Source organism: Leptosomus discolor, chromosome 19 (assembly GCF_034619465.1).
Source record: "Leptosomus discolor isolate bLepDis1 chromosome 19, bLepDis1.hap2, whole genome shotgun sequence".
NCBI lineage: Eukaryota > Metazoa > Chordata > Aves > Leptosomiformes > Leptosomidae > Leptosomus > Leptosomus discolor.
The window spans coordinates 2,815,648-2,833,752 of NC_141409.1; the positions used below are offsets into that span (position 1 = coordinate 2,815,648).

Consider the following 18,105-nt stretch of genomic DNA (forward strand, 5'->3'; position numbering starts at 1 on the left):
GCACATGCCATGTTTACCTGACCACAGGGGAACAGCTTTTCCTCCCTCGGGAAAGCACAGCTCAAACCCTCCTCCTCTGTGGGAGACAAGGGCGAGGCTACAGGCTGCTGCTGTGCAGGGCGCAGGAGTTACTGCTCTGCTGCAGCCATGCTCTGCCAGCTGCCACCGCCTCCTGCTCCACAGGGTGCTCCAGCCTGGGTGGGGGTGAGACACTACTTCAGGTCAGCCAGTGCCTCCCACCAGCTCTGCTGGCCGTGGCTTGGACATAGCCACTGTCCCATGTGTATTGCTGCTGCCCTCAGCCTTGCCTCAGGCACGCAGGGGCTGCTGCTCGTCCCTGGTTCCTCCAGTTCCCATAGACCTTCCTCCACAACATCCAGTCACAGGACCATTAAGGGCTCCAGCAACCCCCTTTTTCCCCTGTAAATACAGTCACTTGTCTGTCCCCTTCAAAGGGCAACATGGAGAGACTCCTGTCTCCTTCCAGGAGAGATTCTGGTGGGACACTCTCTCTAATGCCAGAACTTCTCACCTACCCCAGGAAAACTTCATACCACAACGGTCTGAGAAGAGTTGCTCATTGGGGTGTGTGGAGGTGGCATTATCACAGAACATCCAAAGACCACTTTTTGCCCCTCCTGCAACCTGGTAACTCAACATGACAGCCTGAAATACCTGGTAAATAGTGTAGTCTGTGAGACGGTAATACCAATATCCCAAAATTATCTCCAAACAGGAAAAAAAGGACACCAACACAACAGAAACGCTAACAGACACAAAGAAAAAGCAGGATGTGTTAGTTAGGATTTTGTGGGATCTGGCCTAGGAGCTTTGAACCTATGGGGCTGGCCACAGCAAGTACAAATGTCCTAAGAAAGTCCCTCCCATTTCTACTAGAATTTAAAGCATGAGTGAAGGAGGCTGTCAGGTGCTGCCAGGCAAAGGATGGGCTGGGCTTACAGACAGGATTTGCACATTGTGTGTTCTCAGGCATCTCCCAAATACTGGAGTCCACTGAAGAGCTGCGCAGGACTAACCTGCTGGCAGCATGAGCACAGGGATCTGATTTTCTCTGAAAAACAGCACAAAATCCAGCTTTGCCTCTTAAACAGAATTGCATATATGCAAAAGGAGGAGACGGAGACAGAAAGAACAGGATCTACCAGAAAACAAGCATTAGTGGTCTTCCACCCTCCAGCAAATGTCATTGAATTGCCATAGTAACAAACTGGAACACCACTAGGAATGAAAGCAAGCAGAGCATTTGAACTGGGTTGTTTTTGCAGAGCTGCTTTCTCACGTTGTTTTCCGGCACACCACAGAATGACTGGCTGGTGGCATGCTGGCAGTCTGAGAGCAACCTTCACACACACGGCTAGTCCTGCCTGTGAGCACTACCTGCTTTTCAACTACCACTTGCTTGCCGTGGTCCTCAAAAAAGTTGTTACCAGGGCAAGGGAACAGAGCAAACTGCACTATCAGCTCCCCTGAACTCAGCCAACCTGACTGATATACCAGAGGTTAATTCAAGGCTCCTGAAATCACCTGATTCTTCCCACTTTTAACAGCCATTTTATTAAAAGATTCCATGAATGTTAAGACTCTTCCCCATAATATTAATCAGCATTGCTCCATCAGACTCAGGACTTCTTCCTAAGAAGAACACCTACTAAGTCTCCAGTAGCTAAACCAGACATACATCAAGTGAATGAACCTGCTATAGTTTAAGAAACTTTCAGCTTTTAGCAATTCTTCCCCTCCCATTTCTCTGTGCATTTGTTGTTCTGCTTTCTTTCACAAGGCACAGAAAAGCAATCCAATAGTGTAAGGCCATGCCCAGCAGACAGGGACCAGGCTGCAAGCCCAGGGACTTGCCCTCTTTTCCTTTGCCATTCGCCTGCTGGTTGCCTCTGGCAAGTCACTTTCTCTCTGTCCTGCTGCTTCCCCGCCTGCCTGCAGAATACCAAACTCCTCTGCAAAGCGATCCAAGGCTCATCCAGGCAAAAGGCTTAGAAATACTATGGACCAGTAGCACTATTTGCTGTATTTGTTAACATTTGGCATTTTGAAAGCAGGTATTAAAAGGCCATCAGTAAGTTGAAATTAGGGAATTGCCATATTAACAGCCGCCAGAGCAACCTGAATTCTGCCCTAGGCTGGTCCAAAGAGGCAGAGACACTATTAGAAAAAGGAGTAGTGCACATACAGACAAAAACGTAGGTGCTTACGCGCTCCCAGATGAATTAAGGTTTCATGGGCAATCATACAACTCAGAGTCTAACTTTGAGCTCTTCAAGACTTATGATTATTTTGGAGATGCTCTTCCTATTTCCTACAGAAAAGAATAATACCAAAATCCAATAGCCTGAATATTACAATCCATAATGTGCAGGAGAGTTACAGATCTGGAAACAGTGATGGCTACCATGCTCTGGAGACCATGGCTGGGCTGGTGGAAGCTCATACTCCCCTCCACCTCCTGGGGATGAGCCCAGAAACAAGCTGTCAGCGTGGAGACCATCTTCCTAACCCAACCACAGCTCCCAGGTATAGGCATGGCCATGGGCAGGACTGCTGGTGCCAGCCTAGCTCTTAAAACCATCGCCCCCCAACTGTGATGTGAGCACTGAACACAACCTGCTTCATGACCCAGCATGGTGCAAACAGCTGTTCATGTCAGAGGTGAAGCTTCCCACAGCCGTGCCTCTGGCACCCTTCCCTCCTGGTGCAGGACCTGTGGACCCCTACTTGCCAGCGGGTTTATTTAGCTAGCTGTCAGGTTGCCAAGAATTTCCGGTGGTATGTGAGCACCAGGGGGAGACTGTTTTTACAAAGTTTGTAACTCCTCTAAACATGACTGGAATTTCCATGGAGAATGATGGTGCAGATCTAGCCCAAACACCTTCTTCCTGAGGGCTTCCAAAAGTCTGGAGCAAACCACAGAGGTGTATGAGTATCTCAGAAAAGAGTGCCAGGCTCTTCTACAGGACCAGGCAGTGACCTAGATGTCAAACTGCCCATGCCTGCCTAGGAAAAAATATCAAACAGGAAGTTTTTTTCAAAATCTCTCTGCTCCCTTCCTCCTCCCTGCCAGTCAAAGTTGGTAGCAGTTACACAAGCCTTTTTATTAACGCATTAGCACTGTGGGTTGCATTGTTTTCTCCTCTCCACATGTGGGAATTCTGGTCTTGGACCCTGAGCCAAGGCTAGAAAAGTAGCTCCCAAAGCCATGCAACTATGCCCCCATGAGCACATCTTCAATACCACTGATCTGTGTCCCTTCAAGAATTAAAAAAAAAAAAAAAAGAGGGGGAGTCCCAGAGACACAATCTATAGACTAAAAACCCCAAAGGCTGAAAATAACCAACCAAGTGCAACAGTTTTTCCTCAAGGGAGTCTTCAATGTGCCTTCCCAGCTGGAAAGTCTAAACACCACTGTCTCCTCCTTAAGCAGGCAGCAAATAAACAACTGGCCTCAGCTGCATCCCGGCTTGCCCCACGGCTCCCTTCTTCCCAAGGAGAACAAGCCAGCGCAGCCCTCCAGCAGCAGCCCTTTCTTACCACAGTCCTGCAGACCCAAAGGCAGGGGCACGTTACAACACAGCTTCACCCACCGTGTCAACAGCTCAACCTCCCAACAGGCCAAGCACAGCTCACTCTCACACCCAGGATGGCAAGATGCAGATGTTGCCTCCCAAGAACAAACACAACTCGTTGCTCTCAGGGTACGTCCAGAGAGCACAATGCAGCTACCTGCCACCAGCACTCGATTATTCTGGGACCAAGCCAAGGTGCCCTTGCAGTGTTCTGCAGAGGCAGCCGCTGAGATGTCCCTCCTCACGTGGCACAGAAGGTTGCCGCCACCAAAACTTTTCAGGTGCCTGCTGTGGCTGTGATTAACAGCTGCCTCCAAAAAGTCACCATGGAGAAAACTTGAACAGGTTTTAAAAATCTGCAGTTCTAGCTACCTGAACTACTGCTAAGGACCCAGTGCTGGTCAAGGGAGCTGCTCATCCACATCAGTTTGGGATGGATGCAATCTGTGCCCCAGAGAGAAGCACACGAGAGAAAACATTTGCTGTGTCCTTTAAATACTGAGAAGTCTTAGAGGAAGGCAGGAAACCATGCCTGCAGAGACCATGAATCTATAGGTTCTCAATGAGATAGAAATAGCAGAGAAAGATTTGAACAATACAGACGTCTGTAACAGAAAGGGTGTAAACAGCCAAATCGGGTCACAGAGTAATCGCAGTGGAGCAGCAGGCAAAACAAAAATAGCAGGAAAGGAAAGATAAATAAAAAATTCCTAAAATATATGAGGAGCAAACAGACCGACAAGGAAACAAGAGGGCCATTGAGCAGAAAAAGAAGAGCTGTGCAGAGGCAACCAGGGTAGGCCAGGGATTTAATCCAGCCCCAGAGGGGAAGGCACAGGGAGGAAAGAAGACAGCCGAACTATTTCACTGCAGAAGTAAGGAGGGGGAGAGGAAGATGACTTTGTCCAGAAAGTACACCCATCTGCAGTTAGAAACAGCAGCACCAGCCGAGCAGTTTCATATTCACTCTGTAAGACAGGTGACATGCACAGCCTGTTCTGCCACCAGGGTGGATGGCTGCGGTGGATCTTCCTTCTCCATCCCCTAGCCCACCACTCACTGTTTCCCTGCACTGGTGGCTTGATCTTGCCTCCAGCTCCTTCAGCTAGGTGAGACTATTTTGGGATAGCAATGAGTGTGGCAGGTAAAAAGGGAGTTATGTCCACATAAAGAGGCAGTTATGTCCACAGAAACCCTTCTATGGCTCAAACAGCAAGGGGTTTGCCCACACAGCAGGGGCATGAACCCTCACGTTCTTCCCCTTTTACTCTCTGTACCTCACTCTGCCCTGTCCTTCTCAGCCAAAAAAAATACCCGTGACAGGTAACAAGAGGAAAAGCTGACTTACAGAAAAAAGCATCTCTTTGCACAAAGTAGTTCCCAAGGCTTGACAAAAGGGATACTATGTCCTATACCTGAATAACAAGCCCAGGGTGTGCACAGCCTAGGCCAGAACACAGTAGGGCCCAGTGTCAAAATTGAGAGGAAGGGGGCCAGGAGATGAGCCTGGAAAGGCTCAGGATAAGTAAAACACCAATGGACAGCAGGAGACAACAAAGGGGGTGACGGGAGCCTGAGAAAGAGTCTCTGTCCCCTGCATGGAGCTTGACACATGTCACGGGGTCAATGGAAAGAGAAAGGGACCAGGTGCAGAGCCCACCTCCCCTCCAGTGGGCACCAGGAGTGGGCACACACTGTGTGATGGCTGGTTGCTACTGAGATGATGTGGCTCAGGGATGAGGATCTTCATCCCCGACCTGCACTGAAGTCAGTCCTGCTTCCTTCTGCAGATAGAAAGCCAAGACTCCCCCATGCTAACCCCAACTCTTCACCTATCACAGGAGCCTGCAGAAACACAGTTCAAAAAAGGTGGCATGGTTGTACTTTTTAATTATTTTCGTGTTTATTATTTATCTAACATTTTTATACCCACTCAGGGTAAGTTTAGTGCTTCCAAGGTGTGCTCTGTAACCACCAAGGTTGGTAACTTACCTTTCCAATGGAAACCATGCCTCTCACCTAACATGATCATTGCAAAATCCAGGTCAGCAGAGACCTCAGGAGGTCTCTGGTCTGACCTCCTGCTCGAAGCAAGGCCTGCTCTGAGCTCAGAGATGGTTACTCAGGACTTTATCCAAGCTGGTCTTTTAAACCTCCAAGGCTGCAGAAGACACAACCTCTCTGGACAACCTGCGCCACAGCATGAGGAAAAGCTTTTCCTTCAACACAGCCTCAATCTCTCTTCTTTCCACTTCATGCCCGCTGTCTCTCATTCTCCTGCCACTGTGAACTGCCTGGCTCCATCTTCCCGACCACCCCCTCACAGGGGCTGTCAATCTGCCACCAGGTCCCCCTGATGCCACCTCTTCCCCTGGCGCACAGGCCCCGCTGCCTCAGCCCCTCCTCACCTCGGCAGCCCGGGGGCCTGTGCTGAACGTCCTTCCTGGGGCAGGGAAACCACCACACACACCTCCCGCCCCCAGATTTAGGTTTAAGGTTTAAAAATCCTGCAAGACTTGATCACACTAGAGAGGCTGGCAGCACCCAGCATCTCCCCGGTGGGGCCTGAGGCAGCACGGCGGCGGGAGCTCCCTCATGGCCGCCCTCCCTCCCTCTCCTCACACTGCCCAGCTCCCCGAGGCCGAGCCCGCCCAGCCGCGGGCAGACGCTGCCCTCACGGCGGGAGGAAGACGACAGCCGCCTGTCGCGGGCTCCGCCGCGTCCCCTCCTCGCAGACGCCGTGCCTTCGGGCGGCCGCCCCGCCAGCCCTGCTCGGCCGGCTCCCGCCCGCCTCCGCCGCCATCTCCGCGGCGCGGGCCGCCCTCTGCCGGCCGCGCCGCCGCGCCGCAGCCCCGGCCTGCGGGGACGGGCCCCGCCGGTCCCTCCGCCGCCTGCCCCGGCCCCTCAAACCGCCCGCCGCCCCCGCTCCCCCCCGCCACATCCCCCAGCGTTTCGGCCGCACCAGCCCCCGAGGGGGGCAAGGGATGCCGGGGAGCTGCGGTCAGCAGGCTTGGCCGTACCCCCGAGGGGAGAGCGCCCGCACAAGGGCCCTGTGCGCCGCGACGCACCCGCGGGGCTCACACACGCCGGGCCCCGGTCCCCCCTTACGCACCCACAGCGCCATGAGTACTTACTGCCTTGTGAGGCTCCTTCACCTGAGGCAGCTTCAGTGTCTGCAAAGAGAAAGAGCTGCGCTTAGATCTGACTGCCGACCCTGCCCCACGTCTGACAGCGTGGGGCTGCGCCTCGGCCGTCCCCGACACCTCGCTCGGGGGACTCTCCTCCGGCTGACGCTCTACTCTGCCTCGGCACCCCGCCATTGCAGCCCATGACGCCCGGCCGAGAGCACCACCATTGCAGCGGCTGCCTCTGCCGAAAGGTGCGGGCTCCCGGCAGCTGCTGACGGAGCAGGCTGCGGAAGGCCGGTGGCTCTTACTGGGGGTGGGCTGCAGGATGAACCGGGCCACCCCAAGGGCTGTTGGTTAAAACGCACCTGCCCGCAGTCCTTTGGAAGAGCCTCCAAACCCGGGGCTTCTTTCCCAAGCTGTCACAGGGGCCTGGATTCAAAACGGGGTGGCTAGAAGGGACGCCCCTACCCTGGTCCTTCACGCAGGAAGCCTGCTCTGAGGAGCTTCAGGGAGCCCCAAGTGGGCTCTGGAGAGGCATGGGGTGCGAGAGACTGCCCAGCAGCACGGCTCGGAGCAGTCGCCTCCCCACCATGCCCCTGCATCTCTGCCCAGGGAAAACCGCCGCCACCACCCCTCCTTGCCCCTTGGGCCGGCTGCTGTTGTCTCTCCAGGCGGAGGGGCCACGGCTGAGGTGTGCACAGACTGGACTGACGCATCCCAACAGTCCCACTGCCATTAACTGAGGGCATGAGGATGAGTTTCATAATTTCTACTGAAGGTTTGTTGAAATTAATTCCTGGGCAAATGCTGTCAACCCAGGAAAGCAAGCAGTGAACAGCGCACCCAGCTCAGCCTCCCACGGGAGACAGCACAGCCTGCTCCACTGCCGTGCCCGTGCCTCCCCTTCAGAGAGAGCAATGGCAAAGCCCCTACAAGAGATGGGCCACAAGAATCCCCCCCAGGGTCTATTCTATCTGGGTCTTACTGAAGTCAGACATGAAAAAGATGGGAGAAAAAGCTCCCTCCGCTGTAACATGAGGGACTGCAAGAAGCACACAGCAAAGATGACATTCAAGCCCTAAATGAATGCAATAGGCAAAGCTGCAAGCTGGAAAACAAACCCCAATGTTGCAATTCGAGTATCATGAATGATTAGGGTTTCCAAGCCATTTTGAAGTGTTTCATATTCATCCTAAATTGCATATACTGTATGTCACATCATCTAAAAACATAACTCCGTTTCAAAGTATTCCGTATGTCTCTTGGAATCATGCTTGCATTGCTCTGAAAACCACAGCTGCAGAACGTCACAGCATTTTTGAATTTAAAATTTGCAACCTTAAGTAATGGAACACTGTTTGCATTTAATTTCCTTATTTCTTAAAAATAATAAAAACAAATGATTGTGGATTTGTGAATTTGTACATTTCTACTTGATTAACCTGCCTGATTAGGCACTTTTCTAGGCAACGATATTAATTTGGCACAATATCATAAACTGAGGGGCCAGATCAGAAACCCTCAGTATCATATGCAAAACCTCGACAGTTGAAGCCCTGTATTTTTCCACAGCTGCTACTTGTTTGAATTACCACCTATCACTCAAGGAAAAAGCTAGCTATGGCACAATGGAGTTCAGGAAAATGCTGTCCTGGTGTTCACAGACAACGGCATAAATAAACCATAAAAGAGATGTACTATGCATGCGCCAGGCCATTTCTGTCATTTAAATAGCTTTAGAAAGTACTTTAGCCAAACTTAACAAGAATCAAGCAACACACAAAGGTTTAAAGAGCAGCCATTTCTGAACTGTGTTAAGAAATGTTGTTACTCTTAGTCATAAGACAGACTAAGTCTCCATGAATTCAAAAAAACCCCTAAAAATCCCCTAACAGCCCACTCTAAATCACCTTTGGGCTGAGACCAAGTAATTACAGCTTTAAAACAAAAGACCAATTTCTGAGAAAGTTGCAAAAGTAAGTGAGAGTAGGGAGTCGGCGGGAAAGCTGGAAAATAGGCACGTTAACTCCTGTGTCTCAAGGAAATTTCTGCATCTTCTATAAAAATCTGCTCCAGACTGGGAAGTGTAAAAAATGGCTGCTTGGGATGCAGCACAGAGCGCAGAGGACCCGTGCCCCAATCCTATGGTATTTCAGTAGCAGATAATCATACAAATGAAACCAAACTTTCTTCAGCCCAGAAACACCATCTCTCCTCAGGAATGGTTATTTCACTATGAATTTTCAACCTCTCACCTCAAAATCCTTTCAGCCACAGAACTGCTCCAACTCAGACTCCAAAAATGTGCACTTTGGAAAAACGCGTTTTTCCATATTCACAATATGAACGAGTCATCTTCTTTTTTGTATTTTTGGAATCGAGCAGAACCCATTCTTGGAAAATATTAAGCCCAAACCTTAAAAGCTTTGAGAAGTTTTTTAACAACTGGTTAAACTAGAAACTTTGCCTGAAGAAAACAATTCTACTTTAGCGCATTCAGCGTCTGCTCTGATGACGGTGGATCAGCCCCTTGGCTGGCACACCCATGCGGGAGGGTAACGGAGGGCTGATCGGTTCAGATGGAGGCAATGCAGCAACTAAATAATGTAAATAAATTACAAAGAAAAACAACTTGAGCAAAATCATCATTCAGCCCAGAAAAGCTTATCTGAAAACAGTGAACTTCCACCAATTATTAGGACAGAGGCAATATATCCTGCGAGGGTTAAACTTGAGCCTTGCTATTTTCTTTCATTTGCTTTCTGAAGAATTCTCCTTTGGGTAATCTCCCTTGCTTGGCCTCAGACCAGAGGTTTTAAATTTACTGTTTGAAAGTCTAATAAAGTGATTTCAGCCATTTTTTTGAGTTATCTAAAAGTGAAATAATTTTCCTGACTCAAAACATGCAGATGTTTTGCTGCTCGTGTTGCTTAAATACGACCCAACTGTACAAACCAAAACTTTCTAGCTGACTAACTCCTGAAGGCAATCCAAACCTTTAAACGACTTGAAAAACCCCACAAAACCAAAAAGCACTGTGAGCAAAACACGTTTAAGGCCTGGGCTGCATGTAGGCAAAGCAGTAACGTTTGTCACCGCCGATCGCTGGGACAGAGCCTTCCATCTCCACCAGGAATGTGCAGCCTTTCTGCTCCAGCCAAACTCCAGCAGCTCTGCAGGAGGAAGGAGCCGCGATCCTGCAGTGCTGCACAACAGCTCACAAAGGAGCCTTTCAGCTCGAGGACGTAACTTTTTTTGTTGGGTTTCATTTCATTTGTGTGTTTCGGGGAGGCAAACGGGAAGGAACGCAACCTTTTCATTTCTTCCTTGATAAAACATAGTGAGTAAATTCCTTACCTACGTTTCTGACTCTTTGCAGAACTCTTTACGCGGGGTTTTCCGTGCCTGCACTTCAGTTTTCAGAGCAAAGCAGAAAGGCAGCTTGCCCCTGCGAGGCAGCACGTCTTGAACATGAGCTGCCTCAACCCTTTGCACTTGCAAACTGCCAGATCACTCGCTCCCTGAAATTCTCTAGCCAATGCTGAGCACCACAGGGAAGGCTCAAGACACTTAAGAAAATGCCCCGTTTTCCAGTAAGAAACCACCCATTCTTGAAGGCAGACAAGAAAAAAAATCAGCCTAAAGAACACAGGTCACCTCCAACACAGCTGCTCTACCATGGAGATCTAAAGAGGCAGGTGCAGTTATAAAAAAAAAATCTAGCAAATTTCTGACAGAAATGATCATTACAAAGAAAAATGTGATGTCGCCAGTGCGAGAATCTTAATGTGGAAATGAACAACTCAAAGGATGAGAAGAAATGGAAGTTTTGCACAGGGCAAAACAAGTGGCTGAGAAGGAAGGACCAACTGCAAGAGCACTGAGGGCGACAGACCTCCCACCCGTGCTGGCCGCAAGCCCCAGCCTCCCCTGCTACAGCTCCAAACTGGACACCAAGATGTACAAAAACCAGCTCAGAAACAAGCCAGTTCAAAGCAAGGACAACTTGAGACTCCAAACTTCCCATCCCGGGGACAGAAGTTATGTCACTGATCGGTGACAGTGGGGCTGGCTCGATAGATGGGTTTTTTCAGCTGTTCTGCCCCGAAGATCCAAACCCGATCAACCTGATGACTATTTGCCCTCCCATGGGCTGAACCTTTCGCACCACCAGCTCTGTCCAGCTGCAGGACCAACCCGCAGCTTGGCCAAGGACCATTAGTGAGACGGGAACCACCCAAGAAAGCAAAAAGCAAAGGGCTATTCAAGAGGAAGGAGTATCCTTCAGCACATCACAAAAAGCATGTATTTCTGCTTGAATGTCCAAAAAGCCCTGGAAGAGAGCACCTAAAAAGAAGAAAAAGCAGCCGAAGTTTGCTCTAGATACTCTGATGCTGAGCTGGCGAGTTTACCCAGAATCAGTCAAACCTCCAGGGAAAGGCAGATGTTACAGAACCGAGGGGTGGTGCAGACCTCGGGCAGACCTCAGCTGACGCTCAGAAAATGCATCAGGCAAAGAGGGAATGCCAGGTCCTGCCGCTGCAACATGGCTCCTTCCTTGCCCAGTCAAAAAGAAATGACTAGAAGATTCAGGATCTGAGTTTCTGGCAGCTGGTCATCGCATGTAATAGGCCAAGGGAGCTCCATTTTGAGTGCTTTAAGGACAAGCAGACCTAGGAGAGCTGGCTGGCCAGTGCCTTGGGGTTTTAGCCGAGACAAGGACTGAAGACACGCAGGGAGAACATGCAAAGCACAGAAACACATCCTCAGTGTACGTGTGACTGCCAGGTTACCTCATGTTGGCAATGATGGTGCAGTACCGGCCACTTCTTCTATATGAAACCTTAGGTACGTGTGGCAGTAAAGCATATTTCACTAAAATTTCTTTCAGTCCTGCGGTCTTATGCTATATCCAGCACTGTTACTGTCCAGTTCAGTGTACAGTCCTCACTGGATAGTATCCCCAGGGCTTTCCTCCATATCATCCTTTTTTCCTCACTACACATTACATGCACACTCAATGGCACGTTATTTCTCTGAAACACGTTTACAGAGTTGCATCGAGTTTTCAGTTTGATTTCTTGTTGAAGAGCGTACATGAATAAATATCTCATTTTGATTTTTATTGTTTTAAGGCAATTCAAATGCACTTTAAATGTTACTACTACATGCATCAATCTACAGCAACATAACCAACATTTTCTAAGTTTCACATACATAAATTGTGCTTCTCCACCACTGATGTGAAAATTACTAATAAATTTCCATTCAAAATTTTAAAAATTGCCATCTTCTACAGCTACACAGTAAAAAGACTTTGGAAGCAAAAGCCAAATTCATGTCTCCGCTGAGTTCATGATAAAACTATGGACATCAATTGTACGTGTGTATGTTGATGCATCCAGGCCATTTAATATATAGCTTGATTTCAGGATCAAAATCAAATATATGCATAAATACAAATCAATTGCATCACACACTAGGAGGTCACCTCATACTAATATAACTCCTAAAATTCCAGCTGAATTAAGGATCCCATAGTGCCTGGGGAACAGAAGTAAAATAAAAGCAATCCTTGTCCCAAATCTAAATGCTGCAATTATTATTGCAAAATTATTGCAATGCTATGATGCAACAGTAAAGCATTCTGCATGTCAGCAAATAACTGCTGCTCACTATTATTTTAGAGATTTTTTTTTTTCTTAAACTGCAGAGAGAAGCTACTTTGTAGTTACATGTAAAGAACTTTTAGGAATTTTTTTGGTGTTTGGAAAGGAATACCAGCATTGAAAAACAATTCTGCATGTATCTAAGGATACAGAAGAAGCTCTGTGGTGTTGATCAGCACACGACAAATACACAAGCATGCAATTAAAGGATGTATTATGAGACTTAAAAACTTTGAGAAATCAAGGATGCATGTTCCCTTTTCAGCTGTGCATTTCACAGAATCACAGAATGTCAGGGGTTGGAAGGGACCTCTGGAGATCATCTAGTCCAACCCCCTGCTAAAGCAGGGTCACCCACAGCAGGTCACACAGGACCGTGTCCAGGCGGGTTTTGAATGTCTCCAGGGAAGGAGACTCCACAGCCTCCCTGGGCAGCCTGTTCAGTGCTCTGCCACCCTTAATGGAAAGAAGTTTTTCCTCATGTTCAGGTGGAACTCCCTGTGCTCCAGTTTGTGCCCGTTGCCCCTTGTCCTGTCACTGGGCGCCACTGAGAAGAGCCTGGCCCCATCCTCTGACACCCACCCTTGAGGTATTTACAAGCGTTGGTAAGGTCCCCTCTCAGCCTTCTCTTCTCCAGGCTAAAGAGCCCCAGGTCTCTCAGCCTTTCCTCACAAGAGAGATGCTCCAGTCCCCTCATCATCTTCATAGCCCTCCACTGGACTCTCCCCAGTAGTTCCCTGTCCCTCTTGAACTGGGGGCCCCAGAACTGGACACAGCACTCCAGATGTGGCCTCACCAGGGCAGAGCAGTGGGGGAGAAGAATCTCCCTCGACCTGCTGGCCACACTCTTCTTCAGGCACCCCAGGACACCATTGGCCTTCTTGGCCACCAGAGCACATTGCTGGCTCATGGCTAACTCGCTGTCCACCACAGCTCCCAGGTCCCAGCTCTCCACAGAGCTACTCTCCAGCAGATCGACCCCCAGCCCGTACTGGTGCACGGGGTTATTCCTCCCCAGCTGCAGGACCCTCCACTTGCCGTTGCTGAACCTCATCAGGTTCCTCTCTGCCCAGCTCTCCAGCCTGCCCAGCTCTCGCTGGATGGCAGCACGGCCTTCTGGCGTGTCAGCCACTCCTCCCAGTTTAGTGTCATCAGGAAACTCGCTGAGGGTGCCCTCTGTCCCTTCAGCCAGGTCACTGATGAATATATTGAGTGAGACTGGACCCAGTACTGACTCCTGGGGAACACCACTAGCCACAGGCCTCCCACTGGACCCTGCGCTGCTGATCACAACCCTCCGAGCTCTGTCCTTCAGCCAGTTCTCAACCCACCTCACTGTCCACTCATCTATCCCACACTTCCTAAACTTACCTATGAGGATGTGATGGGAGACAGTGTCGGAGCCTTGCTGAAGTTGAGGTAGACAACATCCACTGCTCCCCCCTCATCCACCCAGCCAGTCATGCCATCCTAGAAAGCTATCAGGTTGGTCAAGCATGATTTCCCCTCAGTGAATCCATGTTGACCACTCCTGATAACCTTCTTTTCCTCCACATGCCTAGAGATGACATCCAGAATGAGCTGCTCCATCACCTTTCCAGGGATGGAGGTCAGGCTGACTGGCCTGTAGTTTCCTGGGTCCTCCTTCCTGCCCTTCTTGAAGACTGGAGTGACATTGGCTTTTCTCTAGTCCTCAGGCACCTCTCCTGACTTCTGAGAGTTTACACATTTAAAACCTGATGTTGCATTAGCCTTCATTATTCCTGGATTTTCAAACTTCTTCCTGCGAGTTTCCTTTATGCGCCTTCAGACATTCCAGTCAATCATTTTACTGAAGACCACATGCACTGATACTGCTAGTTACAAAGCAGCAGGAGCTAAAGCAGATGATCCTACAAGTCTGACACACAGACTTCAGTGCTCAACTCAGGTGAAAGAAAATAAAACCACTGAAAGGCTCATGAGCTAGTTTCAAGTCCCTGTTGTTATTTCAGATACATATTTCTTCAAATTATATAAACTATGCTAATTGTACAAAGCACCGAGCAAAACTTTTACATTACTGCAATTAAGCAACTTCGCATTGGCCGGTCTTACAGAAAATTCTAATAAAATCACTCCTGACTAAGCACAAGATACTTCATACAAACAGTACATTTGGAAAGTGACCTCAGCTGACAGAAGGTGTACAGGGGGGTGAGTTCAAGCATCATTTTGATTTGAACATAAAAATACAGCAGTCTAGCAATGCCAACATCTGACTTTATATCCTCCCATCCTGACTTAACAGGGATGGACTAAACCACCCAGCTGGGCAGGAGCGTGGGGCACCTCGGGGAGGTGCCTGCCCCTGCAGTGGTAACTACACTGCTGGCATGTGGTACCTGTCAGGAGAAACTTTTTGATGACCCCCGAGAGCCCCACGCAGTAAATACTGCACCAAAGGCAAGAGCTGCTCTTGATCTCGGAAGAAATATTACTGGAGAGCCAAAAAGCTTAGATAGCCCCAAAATTTATCCTATGAAGGGGCCAACCGAAAGAATCAGTACTGATGAACAGACTAAGCAGCAGAGCAATCTTCAAGACCCTCCTGAAAACAGTCCCTGAACCTAAATGTTACCCCAGGATTCCCAAAGATTTGAGCAGGAATGAGATACCTCTGTGTGCTCGCACATGGGTCTGGAAACAGTTGTAATACTTATATTTCTTCCCACATATTCCACACTCGTAAGACCCTGAAAAACAAGACAGAAACGTATACATCACCATATTAGATCAGGAAAAACAGCCGCACCACATACTTATCCATAAACTGGGGACAGAAGAATGCAGTTTGCAGCAAAGTAATTTTTGGAAGGTTCATGCAGATAAATGCAGGAAATCACTATCCCAGACTCTATTTTTTTTTCAGCCTTATTTAAGATTCCTTGGCATATTACCCTGAACTTACATTTTCAGTATATCTTTCTAACTTTGCTAACATGAAAGGGCCACTCTCAAAATAGCCCAACTTATAATTTTATAATAATGACTAATATTTCCTATGGACAGAAATAACCTTGAATTACTTTTCAGTAAGTTCCTAGTATATGGGAAAAAAAGCTTTTCAAATGAAAAAAGACGGCAATATGTTATCTTGAGGCAAGGAGTTTTCAAAATTTCTCAAGAAATGCACAACGTACAAATTTCTCAAGAAACCCACAGAGATTTGGTAAATATCCACCCAGAGGAAACCAAGTAAGATAGAAATAGAACTTTTGACCTTTTTAAGGAAAAGCACATGACCACAGTAGTCTCTCTTCTCAATTTGTGTCTCTAATTCCAGAAAACACACATCTGCAAACAGTCATTTGAAATGAAACCAGAGAAAAAGAGCTGGGAGAATCATTTGTAACAATGAAATTATGCAATGAATTTAGCCTCTTCTGTTTATTGGACAGGCAGACAGAAATTTCCTTACATTTGTTATTCAAGTTGACTCAACCTTTTTTCCCCCCACTCCAACTCGGTGAACAGGCTATAAATTCACCTTTCAAGCTCTCACTCGCAGAAGGTATTGCATTTCTTAGCTGTCCATCAGCAGCTAAGTAACTGTGATCCTATCGGTGCTCTTCAGCAGGGGGAGAGCAGCACGTATTGGAAGAGGAGGTGGGAGAAAGAAGGGCTGAGTATTATTTTGTATGAACACAGCATTTCATTTCCATAGATGCTTCCTCACACAATCTTGAAACAATCTTTTCCGGACCATGCCAAACAGTAAACTCAGGGACAAGCCACAAATAAGAACAAAACATCCACACACACATCCAAATAAATATTCCCAAACATCATTTTACAGCAATACTTACCCAGCGCTACCGAAAGTGAGCTCTTTCCAGGAACAAAACCAAATATGGTTTTTGAACATGACATATCCATGTACTTTTTTTTCCCTTCCCATGCCCTATTGCTCAGAGCTTGGGAAGAAAACAACCCTCCTTCCAGTTCGTAACAGCACTGAATTCCCTGTCCATCATTGTTAGCATCACTTGGGACTGTCTTTTGAGTTTGGGAGGCTACTTTGTCATTGATGCTGAAAGAGGCAATTCGCTCCAGTCCGATACACAAGAGTACACATCTGAAAAAATACTCTAAAATACTCCTATTATAGTCAGTTGACTATGTCTGATCTGCTCCATAGCCTTTTAATTATCATAACTAGTTGGATTTTCTATACAGATATTCATATACGGGACAGTCACCACCCACGGTCACTCCACACAGGCTTTTCTCAGTGAAATCCTGGGTATCAGCAAGTCAGCAGCATCTGCCAGCCCTCGTTTTCCATGCTCAAGTACTGATTATACTCATCTCCAGCCTCCAAAATTCCTTCCTGAAGACGATTCCAGCTAGAGCCCCAAAGCTGCACCGCCAGAAGACGAGCACGCTCACCATCACTTGGACCCTACCAACCCGTGCAACAGCTGAGGCTCAGCTCTACCAACGGCAAAATGCGACTGATGCCCACCCATATCCCGAAACAGCGCTGCGTACAGACAGAACACGGAGAAAACAGATAAAAACCAGTGAGGGGCTCTAGGTTGACTTTCTTTTCCCTTTTTTCTTGTATTTCCCCCTTCCTCTGGAGATAGTCTATGGCACATAAGTACGCTTGGGTGTGTAGAACTTCTTCAAGAAGAGTAAAACCTGTACAAGTAACTGTGTAGTGCCTTCCCTCTCCAATACGAAACCAAACCAGTGCTACAGCCCTCGTGCAAGAGGCTGTGCCTGGAAAGAAAGGGCAGGAGCTGAAGGCAGGACAGGGATCGGCGCATCCTACAGCCAGTGCTTTTGTGAGGATGTCCTGAAGCACCCAGGTCTCAAGTGCAACCCAGGGAAGGCTGGAGTCATCTTCTTCAAGAGGGGCACCTCTAGCCACCTCCTATGTGCAGACGTAGAGCAGTGCCCTAGGAGGACAGTGAGTTTGTGGAGGGTGTAAGGAAGGTGCAGTACAGATCTGAAGTCCTGCAGGCACCGAGAGACAACTCAACAGCCACAACTGTGTACTTGGCCCACCACGATTTGGGGGGCAAAGGCACGGATCCTTGTATTAGAGAAAGGAGGGATGACTTGCCACAATAAATGTGTTATTAGAGTGGAGGGAAGATGAAATGCAAAAAAAGAAAGACATCATTACGTGTCAAAACCTTACAAAGAACCTGCCGTGTTGCCTTGTGTACTGCCACCACGGTCACGGTTTATCTTGGACTTTGCCCACACTAGGATGTGTCATGCAGGTTAAAACTGTTTGTAGTGGCAGGGAAGATGGGGAAGGATTTTGGTTAGTTGGTGCATTCAGTTTTGCCAGGCTTTTCCTGAGCCTCGCAGCTGCAGTTTGGGCAACACACCCGCTGCATCCAGAGCCTTCCCTTGCTCCCTGGTTAGACTTTCACACCCTTCCATCACATACCGGACGTGTATCTCAATGCATGGTCAAAAATCCAGGTCCCTGAATATCGATTTCGTGTATATCCAACGGGAGTGCCACGTTCCACTGCTTTTCCATCTAAATTGTGCAAAAAGAAATCAGAAAAAAACCCTTAAAGTGGATGCATTTCCAAAGAATAATGATGGCTGAAACCTATTAAAAATTTCCATGACCCATCTGTCTCTGTGGCTTTCTAACAAGATGTCAGAGGTCACACAGACTTTCTTAAGGCTTCTGCAGCACTA

The 18,105-nt window shown here is 48.2% G+C and overlaps 1 protein-coding gene across 1 annotated transcript in view; it reads right to left on the bottom strand.

Annotated features, from left to right (window-relative positions):
• ZNF618 (zinc finger protein 618) overlaps positions 1-18,105 on the bottom strand; it is a 78,461-nt gene that overhangs the window by 49,960 nt on the left and 10,396 nt on the right. The window contains exons 5-7 of the mRNA XM_086475920.1: positions 17,843-17,938; positions 15,051-15,128; positions 6,731-6,769 (exon numbers count right to left, since the gene is read on the bottom strand). Coding sequence (XP_086332046.1) covers positions 6,731-6,769; positions 15,051-15,128; positions 17,843-17,938 — 213 coding nt within the window. The remainder of the gene's footprint in view (positions 1-6,730; positions 6,770-15,050; positions 15,129-17,842; positions 17,939-18,105) is intronic.